This window comes from Mercenaria mercenaria, chromosome 5, assembly GCF_021730395.1.
Source record: "Mercenaria mercenaria strain notata chromosome 5, MADL_Memer_1, whole genome shotgun sequence".
NCBI classification, from domain to species: domain Eukaryota; kingdom Metazoa; phylum Mollusca; class Bivalvia; order Venerida; family Veneridae; genus Mercenaria; species Mercenaria mercenaria.
Genome location: NC_069365.1, coordinates 84,878,463 through 84,896,723, shown reverse-complemented (window position 1 = coordinate 84,896,723; position 18,261 = coordinate 84,878,463). Strand labels below are relative to the sequence as shown.

The 18,261-nt window shown below is 35.0% G+C and overlaps 1 protein-coding gene across 4 annotated transcripts in view; it reads right to left on the bottom strand.

The window, feature by feature from the left end:
- Positions 1–18,261, bottom strand: part of LOC123558589 (multiple epidermal growth factor-like domains protein 10) — a 147,413-nt gene that overhangs the window by 49,387 nt on the left and 79,765 nt on the right. For 3 of the 4 annotated variants that reach the window (XM_053544159.1, XM_053544162.1, XM_053544160.1), the window contains exons 8-12: positions 15,589–15,729; positions 14,768–14,908; positions 14,237–14,377; positions 4,777–4,917; positions 4,254–4,394 (exon numbers count right to left, since the gene is read on the bottom strand). In XM_053544159.1, the coding sequence (XP_053400134.1) occupies positions 4,254–4,394; positions 4,777–4,917; positions 14,237–14,377; positions 14,768–14,908; positions 15,589–15,729 (705 nt within the window). The remainder of the gene's footprint in view (positions 1–4,253; positions 4,395–4,776; positions 4,918–14,236; positions 14,378–14,767; positions 14,909–15,588; positions 15,730–18,261) is intronic. The other variant, XM_053544163.1, reaches the window with a different exon arrangement.

Genomic DNA, 18,261 nt, shown 5'->3' with positions numbered 1-18,261 from the left:
AAATCGTCCCTTTTATCATATATTTTCGTTTCTAGATTATTATTCACAATTCTTAAATTTAGATCCAGAAATGACGCTTCTAAATCTGTAGTATTAGCCTTGTTAAGCTGTAACTCTTTAGGGTAAATATATTTCACCATTTCTGAAAAATATTGGAAAAATCATCAAGATACCTTGAGGTTCCATTAAAAGCTTCAATAATTTCAAATTGTGTCTCAGTGGATAAACTAAGCATGAAATCACGTTCATAACAGTATAAGAATAAATAAGCAATGAGGGGTTGCAGTTGATCTATTGTGACAATAAAAGTACTAAGTGATGTCGACCGGGAAATTATTGGGAAAAAGGCAAATCCTTCAGTCATTGTTTAAAAGACTATATATAGAAAAATGTTGGAAGTTTAACATCACATGTATGCCTGTTATTTCTAATAAATAGATTGGCCAGTATTACATCAAATGGCTTTTTAACCGTTCCAAGGCGGTGCCCCACTGTGTTCCTTTGTTTGTTCTTTTTATCCTTATGTGTTGGTTTTGTGTGTGTGTGTGTTGTTCGTTTTGTCCTTATGTGTTGGCTTTGAGTGTGTGTGTGTGTGTGTGTGTGTGTGTGTGGTGCACGCGTCTGCGTGCTGGTTTCGTTTTGGGGAGACTGCGTTTTTGGTGCGTGGCATTCCCTGTTTGATATTTTTCTTTGTTTTTTTAAAAGCCAGACTTATTGTTTGATCTTAAAGGGGGTATCATCGATCATGTAATATAGACGATTAAATTATTTAAGCATGTGCAGGTAGCAAATAATTTTGGTAGCAGCGCGTTTTCAGAATTTCTTCTTTACTTTCTTTAATGAGTTTCTTATCAGACTCTTTAATTTTTAATAACTTGAAACAAACGAATTTGTCGTAAAACCTAGTTTTATAGACATATACTTCTCATGAACATAATCGAACATGGTTCTATGTACATGTTTATTATTTTTCTATATATTAGGCAATTTCTTTAGTGAAGCATTTATGACATTTTGTTACTGCTGCTTTTGGTGTATTTAGTGAATAGGCGTGACAAATGTATCACACAAATTCAATCGTCACAACCGCTTAAAAAGATAAATCTATTTGCTTGTTATCACCTCTTCTGTAGCATAAGTGAAGATGGTACATGTCAAACGTGAGTTTTAACGATTTAAGAAACAATTGTACTAGACATAGAGTTTGTCCGACAAGAAAAAATTGTTTCACATTTCTATTGTAAATATAAAATCATAGCAAAAGCAACAACATCTGAGTACATGACAAAAGATAGTTGTTACACAATATCCTTCAATAAATCGATATGTTCAAGATTAAAGTCACATTATTTTGTAATTTTAGATACACTCTTTGTCAAACATTCAATTAGTAGATTTACTCGTTTGGCAATTCTGTCAGGCTCATTACGAATACAAAATTCTAATTAGATGATTAAAGATGTTTGGTACTGTTTAGTTTCTTAAGATGAGCATTTCGACCTGGGTAGTTCCGATACTCCCTCTTTTATAGCTTTGGGTATTGTTCAATCACCCATTGGATATGGCGCCTGCTTTTTAATTTTGTCTTTTGGCAGTTCCTGTGATATGCAGGCTCCATAACCTCAGATCCCCTTTCTAAATTCCAGTTTGTTTAATTCTGCTCATTGTTTTCTCGTTTAGGGCAAACTCATTATTTTAACTGGGGACCATACGCTTTTCATGGAATTACACACTAGTGTAGCATTGAAGGTTCCATGTGCATCGCCGTATGAACACATCTGCGGATGTCTCTAAATTGTTTTTTGTACTTTTAAAGGGAATTCCTACAGTTGTTTTATGCGCACCTTTTTGCGCAGCCGACACTTTCTATGGAAAACTGAACTGAAGTCAACATCTGTTGAAACATGTTACAGACAATCTTAAATATGAGGAATCTTGAATGAAATAACATTTTTGTTAAGTTTTATCAGTAATCAAATGTTGATACTGGTTTATGTTGTATTGACAAGTATCATGCCTGACAGGAATCTTGCTATTTTTGTGTTTGTGTTTTCACATCGCATTTTAGTACAAAGACAGTGCTGTTCATATAATGTAAGATAATTGACATAGTACTGATAAGACACCTTTCAGATTATTTAGTATTCAATTATAGAAAGAATTAAGAATTTTTAAAACCTTTTTTAACTTCTAGCAGACATACATGTAATCAATTTGGCCAGGTTCGCGCCATTTTCCGTCCGAACAGGTGTTGTATTCTAGCGGTCTTAACATAAAATTTAGCCTGGTGACCCATACATTTTTAGCCAATTTTATGCTCACAATACAATTATCTATACACAAGAAAAACAAGAAAAATTCTATGAAAGCGGTTTTTCAAAATTAAAGAAAATTATTCTTCACTATGGTTATTTTTTTCATTGAAAAAAGTTAACAAAAGTAAATATGAAACAATTTTTTTTTTTCATTTGTACCAGTTATTGTAAGGATAGAGTATTACAATTATGACTATGATATCAGTTAAGTATATAATAAAATCTGTAAAAAAGAGAAAAAAACGTATTGTGCTGTCTGGCTGTATATTTTGGTTGGTATTTATAAAAAAGCAGAAAATGTTGAAAAATCGCTGGCAGTTTCAGCAACAGTGGGTGTGTTCAAAACAATTTTTCACAAAAACAAGCCTGGTGACCTATTGTTTTTATTTGTTCATTGTTTTCAGTATAAATTTTCCTATCATATATGTGAATTTAAAAAAAGATCTATGAAAGGAAAAAAACTATAGGAACTCTCCTTAACATGTGTAAATGTTGAGTTCTGCTCAACCCGGGGCTAGAGGGCGTGGACGGTAGCATGCATTTCCACAACTGGCCATGAATAGGCTCAATCAAACCGAACCTGCAACATTTTCGTTTTTGTTGTGTTGATCGACCTGTGGAGTTTCCACTTTTTCTCTTGTATTACAAATATGACTATGATATCAGTTAAGTATATAATAAAATCTGTAAAAAAGTAAAAAAAAGACGTATTGTGCTGTCTTGGTGTATATTTTGGTTGGTATTTATAAAAAAAAAGCAGGAAATGTTGAAAAATCGCTGGCAGTTTCAGCAACAGTGGGTGTGTTCAAAACAATTTTTCACAAAAACAAGCCTGGTGACCTATTGTTTTTATTTGTTCATTGTTTTCAGCACAAATTTTCCTATCATATATGTGAATTTAAAAAAAATCTATGAAAGGAAAAAACTACAGGAACTCTCTTGAACATGTGTAAATGTTGAGTTCTGCTCAACCCGGGGCTAGAGGGCTTGGACGGTAGCGTGCATTTCCACTACTGACCATGAACAGGCTCAATCAAACCGAACCTGCAACATTTTCGTTTTTGTTGTGTTGATCGACAGAAAAGATATATACTTTCGAAATGCATTTTAGTTTACTATGTGTTTCATATGCCCCGTTTTGCCAGAGCTATCCTTGCATGTGTCCCTAGACCATCCTGGATCAAAATCCTGCATACAAGAACCATTTATATGTATGCATATTCAACTATAATAACACTTCGGTTCAAAATCAACAAACCCTAGTTACTTTAACGATAGTAGCACCTTAGACAAACAAAATAAATGTAAGTTTAACTTTAAAGTACTGCTGAAATTATACATGTATTTAACTTCAGAATAAACGTATAAACGTTTATATCGTGGTTTCTTTATGCTGTATCCTGATATCATGTGATATCGATTTGCACTCTTTGTTCTACTCTTGGATGAGCAACAATTAACATTACAAAGATGAATATCCAACAGGGAATGCCACGTTTCAAAAACGCCTCCCCAAACCGAAAACCCCAGCACATAAACTCACGACAGCCGTCAGTACTTCTGCGTACATTGTTTGCTACAGTTAGATTAATGGTCATTCCCGCCGTAGCGATTACGGTTTTAATAATGCTACAGAATGTACAATGTGTACAAAAGCAGAGCCGCCTAAGTACAGTTGAAATGTTAGTTTTGATCTATTATGTCCCCTATACATTAAGTTCATACTGCTACTTTAAGACGATAAAATACCACTCCGGCTACATATTACACATACTTGGACGTGAAACTTAAAAACTCGCTAATTACAGAAGCCTTATGTCTTAGGTCAACAGACCGAATCAAGGAGCTTTGAGTATGTGCCAGTGGCTGCATTTATACTGCTGTCTAACTAACGTATAGGTATGCAAAATCATGTTTGCAATACTAGTATGTATTTACCATCTGTACAGGTGTCTCCAGTCCATCCTGGTTCACACCCATTTGTACAGGAACCATTTGTATGCAGGCAAACTGCGCCATTTAGACAATGTACACTACAGCTGGAGGTACAATCTGCACCATATGTTGCGTCTCGACATTCTAAAAATGACAATAAAGAATATAAATGTTTTTTTTTTGCTGTTTTCACTTTAGCATAGTAACTTTATTTCCTTACTGTATAACAAAGACATAAACAAAAACGTAGTAGCTACCTTGCTTTTTACTCAGCGTTGAAATGGTAACTGGCGTCTCTTCTCGTATACACTCCTGGCAATGGATGCTATTAGGAATGAGCTCTAAATGTTTATTATTTAATATATTAGATACAATAAGTTTCATTCACAACCGACCCAAAATATATTAATATAAACTATAAAACTTGTAAAAGCTATTGAAATTGAGCATCGTGTAGTTAATTATTATGATATGACGATTATGCTTGCATGAAATACCCGAACATTATTCATATTCATACACTTACTTTCGTTGCATCCCTGTCCTGTGTAACCTGCCTTACAACCTTGGCTGCAGCTACCATCCTCTTTACTGCAAACAGAGTTATTTCTGCAATTACCACTGCAACTGTATACACAGTTTCTACCATATTTGCCATCAACGCATCCTGGAAACAAAATTATGCTGCAACAAGTGGTCAGTGTAATCCTTACGTTACTGAAGATCGGATTATCACTGCAATTACCATTGCAACTGTATACCAAGATACTTGTCATCTACACATCCATGACGAAAACCCTACCGCAACAACAAAACGGAAATAAAGGTTAGATTTTGAACGCATTGTAAACTAACTATCCATGCTCAGATGTACATAAGTCTGTGAAAGAAGAAGATTAAAACATTTTTTGTCTGACGATACAACACTTTGGAAAAATATGTACGACATTTTGCCTGATAGAACATAAGCATATTCCCAATTAAATGTATGTTTATTTTTTATATTACTGTCTTCTCTTCAAACTTTCATACATGCCTGTTCTATTCAGTCAACAAGTATCGAGTTATTATTTCGCTTGTTATGTTGGTAAAATGAGTTCGTTAAAGTGATTTAAAATTTAACGTATCTAACACATCTCAACAAAGACTGTTGTTTCCAATTAGCCAAGTGTTTAAGTAAATTAATCTTTTTATAGCAACAACCTCCTCATGGTATTTTTTTCTGATTCTGTCCAGCGGTACTTCTCAACAAAGGTGCTGAATATTAAAGGTTGGTAATAGTTTCATTATTTAGATAAATGATATATATTTTTCTCATTATTATACTATATTTTAATTTTGGTTTATTGGAACACATATTATACATCTGTTTGTTCTGTTAGCATAATGATTCCTCATTTACATCAATTTTCGTCTATAGCTCGCCTAATCCATGTATACGCTCGTATCGTTTTCATAATTATTGCTTTGCTCCGAGCTAGATATTACTTCGGCACAGCTTCCTTACGCCAACTCCTATATTATCGAAGAAAGGAAGTAATGAAATATAAAATAAATCTATTTACATTGTTTTTGCAATTAAAGCTAAATGTATCATAAACCTTTAATCCTACGTCTGCAATAAAATGTATGAAGACCTGATAAGGATCTTATTCAAAACATGAGCAACATGGGTGAAGAAATGAGGTCTTTATTAGGGTGTCCAGCCAATGTGACATTTGATACACGGAGAAAACTGCCCTATTCAGCTAATACTTTGCCTCTATTTTTCTTATTACTTGACGGATTTTCGAAAAATAAGAGCGTCGAAGATAGTAAAATGGGTGCTTTCTTTCGCACAAAGCGTCTGTCATCAGTTTTCATTTTTTTTCTCTTACTTAGAGAGATACCCATTAAAATTTAAAAGATATCTTGTTACGCGAAGTTGCTAGCTCTTGAACAAAAAGACCTCACACGAGGTAGGTGGGTGGGGGGTGGGGGGTTGTGGTCATTGAATTCTTCATGTGAGCCATCCAGCTGGCTTACAGAAGGTTCGTGGTTCTACCCATGTGCCCGCTCGTGGTGAAAGAAAGCACAGAGCGACACCTGGGGTCTTCCTCCACCATCAAAGCTGGAAAGTCGCCATATGACTTATAATTGTTTCGGTGCGACGTTAAACCGAACAAAAGAAATAAATGTACGAAAAGATGTATTCATTTAACACTATTACAGAGATGTCATTTTAATGTCACTCTGTCTTCGAATGCTAGCTTTTAACGTTGAATATAAGAATTTTAAAATGATATGTTTTTTTGTAATTACTGTAAACCTAGAAATGTTCGCGGATACTATGTTTCGCGTTTTTCAAAACATGGACATTTTCGCGGATACAAATATTCGCGAATCATATCCATCGCGAATCTCACGAAAATCGCAAGTGGCAAGTGAACATATAGCAAACGCAGCCACACAGGGCGCGAAATCCATCCTCTACTAGTGCAGACTCAGAGCGATCTGACCAGAGGGACAGAGTAAGATAATGCCCCCAAAACAGATAGAGAGTAATCCTTTTTAAATACAGACTTGTTCACACCCCCGATTATTGACAGTCAATAAATTGCTGTTATTACATTGTCATTTGTTTGTCATTTAAAGCAGTGTCTTTTGTTAGGTGATTAAACCACACTTAGCAGAAACAGACACAATATTTTACTTACTAATAATATATTGCATTGGCTGCCGACTACAAATTAAGTGTATATGTCGTTCGATAGATACATATTTTTTTTGTTTTTATCCCCTGTTTGCCTGACGGATCGATATTGAAAAGGCTATTACATCATACAGAAATAACTTGTCAATCAACTGAGTTAATGTGGGTTTATGCACTCATTTTATACAATTATGGTTATTAATATCCAGGTATGTGTAAGTACAGAACCATTTTATAGCGATCTATTTAAGCTGAAGCTAGAATCTTTCGCGTATATGTTAGATCAGAGTTTTTCGAGGCTATTTAATTTCACGGAAATATACTACTCGCGGAAGGCGCTAATTTAAAAAACGCGAAAACATTTTCAGGTTTACAATATTCAAAATGTGTACCCTTTATCATTATATCAAGTGGCATTATATGTATGCGAAGTGTCACTGTCTTGACATAAATGTTAACAACTAAATGTCTGGAAAGGATAGAAATCCTATAATTATTCAAACAAGTAGAACTTTGATGTTATACATCACATACATCAGCGAGCGAAGAAAACAAGTTGATATAGAATTATTGAATGCTTGAAATTTTCTCTATTCTTCATTAAATTCACTAAACTTTATTTCTTAATGAAGAAGCGTCGGTTTTAAGGTTTGAATAAAACTATTTAATACCGTAAACTGGACAAATTAAAGATCTATCCGATATTGCATCTGATTAATTATATTTCAAAATGGTTCTTTGAGCAGCACTAAAGTAGGCACTAGTGCATTGCGGTTTGTGGCCGAGGTCGTGAAAAAAATATTGAGAAATATAGGGACTTATACCACACTGTAGACTCAAGAGAGTCTCAGAAAAGAAACTAAAGAACTGTTGTCTAGGTATGTTTTAGTTTCAGAAGACTAAAAAACCAATGATATCATCATCATTTGATGCCTACACTACATTTACTATTTACGAGAGGAAATTTATATTCTAAAAACCTACACATTGAGCCCTTCCACTGAGGAGGATTTGATCACTTATCACATTACTCACGTTTGTACTTTCAAAGCTAGCATGGATGATCAAAAATTTAAACTTCTAATATGTATTGCATTCATTTTTTGTTTTGCAGAATTACATAAACAGTTATATTAAGCTCTTTGCATAGGTAATTCAAGCTCTTATGCCACTACATATTTATTTAATTGTATAGCTACAGGTCGAACTGTTGTAAAACACAACGTGAATGATATTGCGATAATGTGTCCATTTCTCATCTGGTAAACACATTTGTAGACAAAACAAATTCTGGTGAAATCATAGAAAGATGTGAAATTTACAAGGCTTCTTCACTCAATACATTTGATTTCTTTATGTCACTTTAACACAAAATCTAATGAATTACAAACTGTTTTAATAAAAAGAAAAACTGGGAGAGTTTTTAATTTCTTGCAAGTAATTTCAATAAAATATATTTTTTGCATGTAGCATTGTTAAAAGTTGAACCTATGACGCAGTTTTTTAAAACCCTCTACTTTTTACTGAACAATTCTTATGCCCGGTTAAGGAATGCATATTAACGAACGTTTATTGGTATTTTATTGGGAATACTTATGCCCAAATTTTCGCAAGTTGGCGCTCAATTGCACATTTATCTCACCCTTCAGGTTCAAGCATAAATGATGATATAGTTGAACAAATTACGTCCGTTCAATAAATGTTATTTGACAAAGTCCCAGATATGGTACTTAGTTTGGGCATGTCTACTTAAATGACAAAAAGGGACATAAAGTCAGAATTTCGTTTGTTACCAATACATCCAAGTGATTTTTGTTTGCTTGGGTTTCAGTTATATGGCCACATTTACATTGATAAATGTCTGCCCATGGGTTGTAGCGTATCATATAAGTTATTTGAACAGTTTTCATCGTTCATTCATTGGTAAGGTAGGGCTAAATCATCACTGTACACACTTTATCAATGCCTGGGCGACTTCATCTTTGTTGGAAAAAGGGGCACTGCACAGTGCGTGCAGTTAGTCGAATGTTTCGAAGGCATATGTAAGAGATAAGTCAGTCGGCCCCACAACAGTTTTGATATTCCTGGGCTTACAATTGTGGAACCTAACAAATATGCACTTATCCGTATTCCACAACATAATGTTAATGAACATCAGGACATTGTGTTGCAGTTTCATCAACGAAACAAAGTCTTATTAAAGGAATTATAGTGCTAAGTTGGTAATAAACTGAGCTGTTTTGCTAAGGCTATAAGATCAAATGGGGCATTTTTGCGACGCTTTTATGACAACATGGTTTGGCTTAAGCAGCCTCACAATAAAGTAATGGTTTCTGTCTCACTGACAGTGGATATACGTTTGTGGCTTCAGTTTTTAGAAAAGTCTTATGGTGTGACACATATCCTCGAGCAAACTTGGTATAATGCAAAGACATTGGGACTTTACACAAATACTGCTGGGTCTGAAGATTTAGGTTGCGGATGTTACTTTTCTGGAAAATGGATTTATTCCGGTTGACCAAGGGACTGGGCTGGCATTCCTTTATAATTGAAATATATGTCGTTATTGGAGATGGTACCTGTGTTACTGGTACACTCGTTGTGGTGTCGTGCCCTTCAAAACAAGAGAATAGTTTGAATGTTGAGATACCATAATCGATAAGCAATCTACAAAGTCCAAAAGAATCATGATTATTGTCAGACAAATTATACTTTTGTCAATGAGTCACACTATTATATTAAGAGAAGCACATATTTCTTCTTCTTTAAATGCTATTGCTGATTCCATTTCTCGTTAACAGTGGCAGAGGTTCAGGACCCTTGCAACAGGGGCAGAGATAATGCCAGTGTTTCTCAAGAATTTCTGTCTATTCTTTACAAAGCGAAGCTTACAGATGGATTGGTTTTTCTAATACTACATTGTCATACCATACCGGCCTGGAACGTTTTCAAGCATTCCGTAATAGGTAATCAATGGACCATGTATAGCCGCCGCATATGTACCACGTTGTTCAGTTATTGCTTACTTGTGCAGGGGTTAGCTTATGGCACTGCCCGAGAATGTCTCAATGTAGTTAGTTTCAGTGTAAAATTAATGACGTGGATCATGTTACTAAAGATGTTTTGATTAAAAAACTCATAGAAGGCTACAAGAGATCTCTGAAAGGCAATTCTGATACCCGGATGCATATTACTCCTTCAATCCTATTTCATATTGTAGCAAGATTGTCAGCAGTATGTCAAAGCTAAATTGAAACTAAACTTTTTATAACAGCGTATACATTGGCATTTTGTGGTTTTCTTCGAGTTGGTGAACTGACAGTTACATGGGGTAGGTCATTGGATAGGGTCCTATCTGTAAGCGATGTAAGCTCCGATGAATCGGGTCAAATATTGTCTTTAAAAATGCCATATTTAAAACGGAACAAACTGGCAAAAGTTGTACCATTCAATTACCGAAGATTGATGGATGTATTTGTCTGTTGAATAATTAGCTCATCTGATTTTTTGAAAAAAAATGATGAGTTATTGTCATCACTTGAGCGGTTGTCGGCGTCGGCGTCGGCGTCTGCGTCGGCGTTGCCTGGTTAAGTTTTATGTTTAGGTCAGCTTTTCTCCTAAACTATCAAAGCTATTGCTTTGAAACTTGGAATACTTGTTCACCATCATAAGCTGACCCTGTATAGCAAGAAACATAACTCCATCTTGCTTTTTGCAAGATTTATGGCCCCTTTTGTACTTAGAAAGTATCAGACTTCTTGGTTAAGTTTTATGTTTAGGTCAACTTTTCTCCTAAACTATCAAAGCTATTGCTTTGAAACTTGGAATACTTGTTCACCATCATAAGCAGACCCTGTACATCAAGAAACATAACTCCATCTTGCTTTTTGCAAGATTTATTGCCCCTTTTGGACTTAGAAAATCAGTTTTCTTGGTTAAGTTTTATGTTTAGGTCAGCTTTTATCCTAAACTATCAAAGCTATTGCTTTAAAACTTGCAACACTTGTTCACCATCATAAGTTGACCCTGTATAGCAAGAAACATAACTCCGTCCTGCTTTTTGCAAGATTTATGGCCCCTTTTGGACTTAGAAAATATCAGATTTCTTGGTTAAGTTTTATGTTTAGGTCAACTTTTTCTCTTAAACTATCAAAGCTATTGCTTTGAAACTTGCAACACTTGTTCACCATCATAAGCTGACCCTGTACAGCAAGCAACATAACTCCATCCTGCTTTTTGCAATAATTATTGCCCCTTTTGGACTTAGAAAATCATTTTCTTGGTTGAGTATTATGTTTAAGTCAACTTTTCTCATAAACTATCAAAGCTATTGCTTTAAAACTTGCAACAGTTTTTCACCATCATAAGTGGACACTGTACATCAAGAAACATAACTCTATCCTGCTTTTTGCAAGAATGATGGCCCTTTTTGGACTTAGAAAATCATGGGTAGGACAATATTTCTATTACACAAAAAAAATCAGATGAGCGTCAGCACCCGCAAGGCGGTGCTCTTGTTTATAATAATGCTTGCTCCATAGGCCTAAGCGTAATGGACCTCTGTTCTGACATTTTAGGCGCTCCACTTAGTAGTTATCAATTTTCTGCAGTTTTGAAAATAACAGTATCTGTGTTAGGCTATGATTATAATCGTTACAAGTCTCATTCCTTTAGAATGGTCATCAGATCATATTTAAAAATGGTCAGCCGATGGAGTTCTGATGCACAGAAGTCTTATGTCAGACCTTTAGCATTTCGCATGCCAACACTTTTGAAGCATGCATGTCATGGCAGTACCGGTTTAAACACTTTCTAAGAAAAATTAAGTTTTGTAGATTCTGTTCCCGTCCATTTATGGTGCATCGGCTCCTCCATTCTAAAGCAGGCATTTTGTGAAGCTTGAAAAAGTACAAGTTGGGTACAGTTAGGCTCGAGAGATTGTAAACGTCTATCTTGGGGCAAGGGTATAGTGGTCTTAATTTTAAAATTAATGAACCTAAGCAGGAAATTGAACACGTTGTTTCAACTAGGCGATTCTCCCAATTTTATTCTTATACATTGTGGAGGCAACGATTTGGGTCTTTATCAATTATACAAATTAAGACCATGAATTGACGACATTATTGCAACGATCACTCAATTTATGTGTAAGTAAATGCTAAGATCATTTGGTCTGAAATTTTTATACGTGGCAAGTGCAATTACTCTCTCAACAACTCAAACTCAGTAATGAATAGGGCCAGGAACTGAATAAATATTTACGCTGCATCTCAGTATGTGTCTCGGGTTGTTATTATCAATGTCAAACACCAAGATTTACGAACTGTCGATGATCTGCTTTTTCTGGTTGACGGTGTCCATTTGACGCCTCTTGGCACTGATGTATTGCTAGATAACTTGTCTGCAAATTTGGAAGCAATTGTCCAAATATTTTACGCAAACGAGTTTTTCAGGCATCGACTAATTATGTGAGTGGCGATATTTGTTTCTGTAATTTGAGTTTCGTTTATTGTTATGTGCATTTGAATTTCATTCTTGTTATGTGCATTTGTTGCATTTTGTGAACAACGTTGTTGTGCTTTGATCTACTTATGATCATCATAATGTCAATATGTCATGTAATGTTTCATTTGTTTGGACCGTGGCTTTCCCTGTTGGATATTTATCTTTGTTTTTCTTTGTCTACGGCATCATTTCGCTAAGGGTCAATTTATAAGCGGTGGTTTCACTATTCTGGCCTCTTCAATTAGAAGTTGAAGATTGTCACAGGCGATACTACCTGGCAGTCAGCGAAAAAAAAATTCAGGCTTATAACATTTATAAGTTCTATCGCCGTTACCTGTTCTTAACATGTTTTATATAATTGTGTTTTGATAGGACATGTTTAATGTTTAGGTCTAGCCATTTGTACTTTGCGGCAGTCCGACACTGAGCCGTCGACAAATATTGCCAAACATTTCAATATTAAATAAATATAATAAATACTGTAGTATCTAATTTTTTCAAGTAGTTCTTTATCTAAACCTAAGTATTTATGGTTTAAAATATGTTTGGCATGGAAAATACGTTGGGTACATTCCTGACAGGTCTGTTATTACTTCTGTCATCTTGCTTGTATTATATCTATTAATTTGTATTGTAGGAATAATAATAGCTTGTCAAATAACAAATGATAATCGTTTAAAAGGTTGATAGGGTACCTTCGCCACTGTACCCTTCGAAGCCTAGTAGTATCAAGACCTGACCCCGGTTTCAGTGTTCATGTAGAACCCAAAATATTTCCATGTGTCTTTAGAATGATGTTACAGTACTGTCAGGACAAAGGAAAAACTATTATTGCCGCGATCATTACTGGCCATGCAGCTTTCTCGATTTTAAAGAGTAGATGTTTTAAATACGATAAAAGCTCCAGATTGTACACAAAACAGTGAGAGGTATCCGAAAAAGTCTTGGCAGTTGGAGTTTAATATTTCAACCGAATCGGCGGCTAGAATCGATTCTCTATGGTCAGAATCGATGTCGCCGACTTTGAATCTTTGGCGAGGATTACCCGATCATCGGCGGCAATCGGAACATCACTAATTATAACAATCACATGTAATCTTTCCGTGCTAGACGTGCACACTTCCTACATTTTGACTTATTAATATTAAATGGTTTTGAAATTACCTGTTTCAAATTACTAGTTATCATTAGCATTGACCACAAACATTTACATTAATTCTAATACATGTACATGAACTGTGTTAGCCAGTGTGTCGTATTTCTTGCTGTTAGTTAAATCGAGCTGTTTTTCAATACGCCATTTTGGATTTATATGGCAGTTAAAATATACATTGTTCATTTTTTTCTAGGTTGCTTTTTTACCTCTTTCTATGGACTTTGTTCGGTTTTGTTCATATCAGATCTTAATTATGTTGAAATGTTGAAATTCTAAAGTTAAATAAAGCTTTTATTAGGACACTTAAAAAAGATTTGAACAGTAGAAATTTAGAAAAACTTCTCGGGTTCACAATGATGTGTTTCATTTGATAATACCATCTATATCTTATGGACTGGTCCTTCAGAAAGAAACAATAGGGAAACATTGTGTATTTGAACGCATATTACTATATTAAGTATCACGTTTCCTGTTCGAGAAGTCGGGAAAAGCCCATAGACTGTTTCCTGAACGGGACGATTTTCCGCACTGTTTATCAAGATACTTGCCCATTTTAAGCAATTTATATTTGAGGAATGCTTCAATTGTGCATATAGATGTATAGGCATTGCGATCAGTAATAAAAAAATATACCATTCTTGCACGTGTCACCACTCCATCCCGGATCACATCCATTCGCACAGGTACCATTTGTATGTAAACACAGTGTGCCATTCAAGCAATGCGTGTTACAGTTGCGCGTGCAATTTGCGCCATAAAAACCATCTTGACATTCTACAGAAATAGATAATAACTTTTTAAGTGATGTTTCACACTGTCAGCTAGTTAACCGTTAAAACTCACTTAAGGTAACGCCTGGCCGCTTCTCTTTAACCATTTAAATAAATGATGATATCAAAATGCAAGTACTACACAAATAACAATCTATGAATAATGTGTACAATTTTCTTTAGTAATAGAGGGTAACAGGGATATTTACTAAATGGCGTACGTTAGAGTATCTGTCAGATAAACCTATTTATATAACAGTAAGTTCCGGTAGTATTTATCATATTAAGCTGCAACATTCAATCCTATCCGCGTGGATATTGCTATGTCAATAAACCAATCCGATTTTAGAAGATATTTCATAAATAGAAGTTCTATAATAATAGATAAACTTACTATCGTGACAACTGTCCCCTGTCCACCCTTCTTTGCAACCTGACAAGCAATAACCGTCTGTAGGTCTGCATGTTGAATCGTACAGACAATGTCCACTACAAGTATAGCTACAGTTTCGTCCATATGTTCCATTCTTACACTCTGCAAATTGTTTTGTATACATTTAACACTCATTGAATTCATTTACAAAGCTTGTATCAAAATACAGGATATCAATGTCTGATGATTCACTGTCATTTCGGTAAAGTTCAAGTGTAAAATTCGATCTATTATTCTAGTTACCAGTTTTGCCTTTGATTCATTTTGTTGTATTATAAAATTCTTCTTTCGTCTCCGTAAATACAGTTAGATCATACACAAGAATCTGCAGCAGATTCCGTCTATATATCTAACGATTTGTCTTTTTGTATAGAAGCATTTTTTGAGAAGCATTTAGGCAAAAACATATTGTATCCTTTACCTGTTTTAAATGCATTTCTTAAGAAAGATTTTTAAAAACACATAACACTCGAAGTTTGAGTTTGAATATCTACTTGTTTCACAATGTATCCCATACCAACCAGCCTGGGTTCCATGGAAACAAATGCCATTAACACGACTACAGTAACGTGACACCATTTGGAAACAGTACACACCACAAGTTTTCTTACATTTTATGCCATAGTAACCAGATACACACGCTCTCAAAAAAAAAGATGTGCGTTCCGATAACGTGGCTTTTCTTATTGGATCCTTGTCCTTTTTAGCAAATTTTATGTAATAAATGCTACAATTGGACATATGGATGTATAGGCGTTGCTGGTCAGTAATAAAAAATATACCATTCTTGCACGTGTCACCACTCCATCCTGGATCACATCCATTCGGACAGGTACCATTTGTATGTAAACACAGTGTACCATTCAAACAATGCGTGCTACAGTTGCGCGTGCAATTTGTGCCATAAGAACCATCTTGACATTCTACAGAAATAGATAATGACTTTTTAAGTGATTTTTCACACTGTCAGCTAGTTAACCCTTAAAACTCACGTAAGGTAACACCTGTCCACCTGGTTGCTTCTCTTTAACGAGTTAATACTTACTCGTATATCAAAATACATGTACTGTACAAATAACAATCTAACAGTCTATTAGTATATATAAAGTAAATCATCAATCTAACAGTCTATTAGTATATATAAAGTAAATCATCAAGAACATTTTAAACACATGTTTTTATTTATAGTAGCTTATTTTACAAAGAATATGGTTTACAATATGGCTGATATTATTAAGGAACATTAAATGTAACCTCAAACAACGTGTTTGTAAAAGTTATTCATAAAGGTATGTTAAAATGCGCATTGCGATAAAAATGCAAGAATAATTATGTGACGTTCTTTTCACCTAACTACCTAACGCACGTTCTTTGCTCATTGTTGCATTGATCAGCATTGTCCTGTTGACAAGTACAAAACATCGTGCATGAAAGTCGAGCCTGATTGCAGCTGCACCATTATGTTATATTTGGGTTGTCACTCGCGCAACCACATTTTATTATCTTCAGTACTTCTGGTGGTGCCAAAGCTAGAGTGGGCGCTACAGATACAGGAACCAGTATCTTCATTACCTCGTTCCTACGCCAACCATATTAACATGGGTCCATATTTGGCGTGTTTGCATGAATAGAATGCTTCCATCTACAGGCCTGTGAATGTGCATGTTTTATGTTTTCAACAAATGTTTCTTTTGTAAGTATCAACGTAGCAAGTACTGGCATAGTTTTGCTGGACTTGCCAACTTTGGCTGCCCATAGCCTTTGTTGCGTTACAGACATGTCGTTTGAAGTTGGTTGGCCATAACAGGCTGATACAAACCTTGTTGATTCAATTATAATATCATTGATGTCAGCTGTCATGTCACCCAAGGATTTTAAGGGATAACCAGCTTCATAATTGCAAGACTGTCAGATGACACAGATGTGTTTGTACTGTTGGAATACTATTATGTGGTGTTAGAAACATCCATACTTGTGATTATTGGATCTCCTGTGAGAGAGAGAAAGAATTGCTATTGACATACAACAGACAACAGACATGGCACGAGATTTACTGGCGGTGCATGCTGACTCTGGGTGTGACACTGTGGCATGCTACTATGGCATTGGCAAATCAAAGGTGATCAAGATGTTGCAAGCTGGTTATCCCTTTAAATCCTTGGGTGACATAACAGCTGACATCATTGATATTATAATTGAATCAACAAGGTTTGTATCAGCCTGTTATGGCCAACCAACTTCAAACGACATGTCTGTAATGCAACAAAGGCTATGGGCAGCCAAAATTGGCAAGTCCAGCAAAACTATGCTAGTACTTGCTATATTGACACTTACAAAAGAAACATTTGTTGAAAACATGAAACATGCACATTTACATGCCTGTATATGGAAGCATTCTCTTCATGCAGACATGCCAAATATGGACCCATGTAAATATGGTTGGCGTAGGAACGAGGTAATGAAGATACTGGTTCCTGTATCTGTAGCACCCACTCTAGCTTTGGCACCACCAGAAGTACTGAAGATAATAAAATGTGGTTGCGCGAGTGACAACCCATGTTTAACATAATGGTGCAGTTGCAATCAGGCACGACTTCCATGTACGATGTTTTGTACAATGTCAACAGGACAATGCTATCAATGCAACAACAAGAAACAAAGAACGTGCGTTAGGTAGTTAGGTGAAAAGAACTTCACATAATTATTCTGGCATTTTCATTGCAATGCGCATTTTAACATACCTTTATGAATATAAACACACTGTTTGATTTTACATTCAATGATACTTAATAATGGCAGACATATCGTAAAACATATTATTTGTACAATAAGCAAATATAAAAATCAAAGCCCTGAGACGTCTGGTGGTTGCGGGTTTTGGTAGATTTATTATATAACAATACTTATTTTCTGTTTAAATGTCAATCTTTAAATATAAATGAATTGAGAAACAAATACAAATCTCATTTTGTAAACTCTGTCTGACCTAGCTTGTGATGTAACCATGGGCTGGAAAGCCTCATCATTGATAGATCTTTATAATCTAAATGGTCAGTTCGAATCCATATAGGTTGAATCAGAACTGCTTGATCATTGATAATTGATCCACACTGTTCATGAATTGGACTATTTTGTGAAGCACATGAACATCCTTTATATGTAATTTGGAATTAAATAAAGTTGATATATGATTGTCAGAAATACACTTGTAACTTTGGTAGTGGGGTAAAAACATGTATTTAGAATGTTCTTGATGATTTTCTTATTATATACTAATAGACCAATGAAATAAGACCAATATTCATCATTGTTTCCAACTTCTTTCAAATTTGGCCGCCATCTTGGAAGCCATTTTGGATCAGCTAAATAGTCAAGTGATTAAAATTGTTACTTTATTTAAATAGTTATTACATATTGCAACACTAATATCAACAAATTTTATTACCATTCTTGAT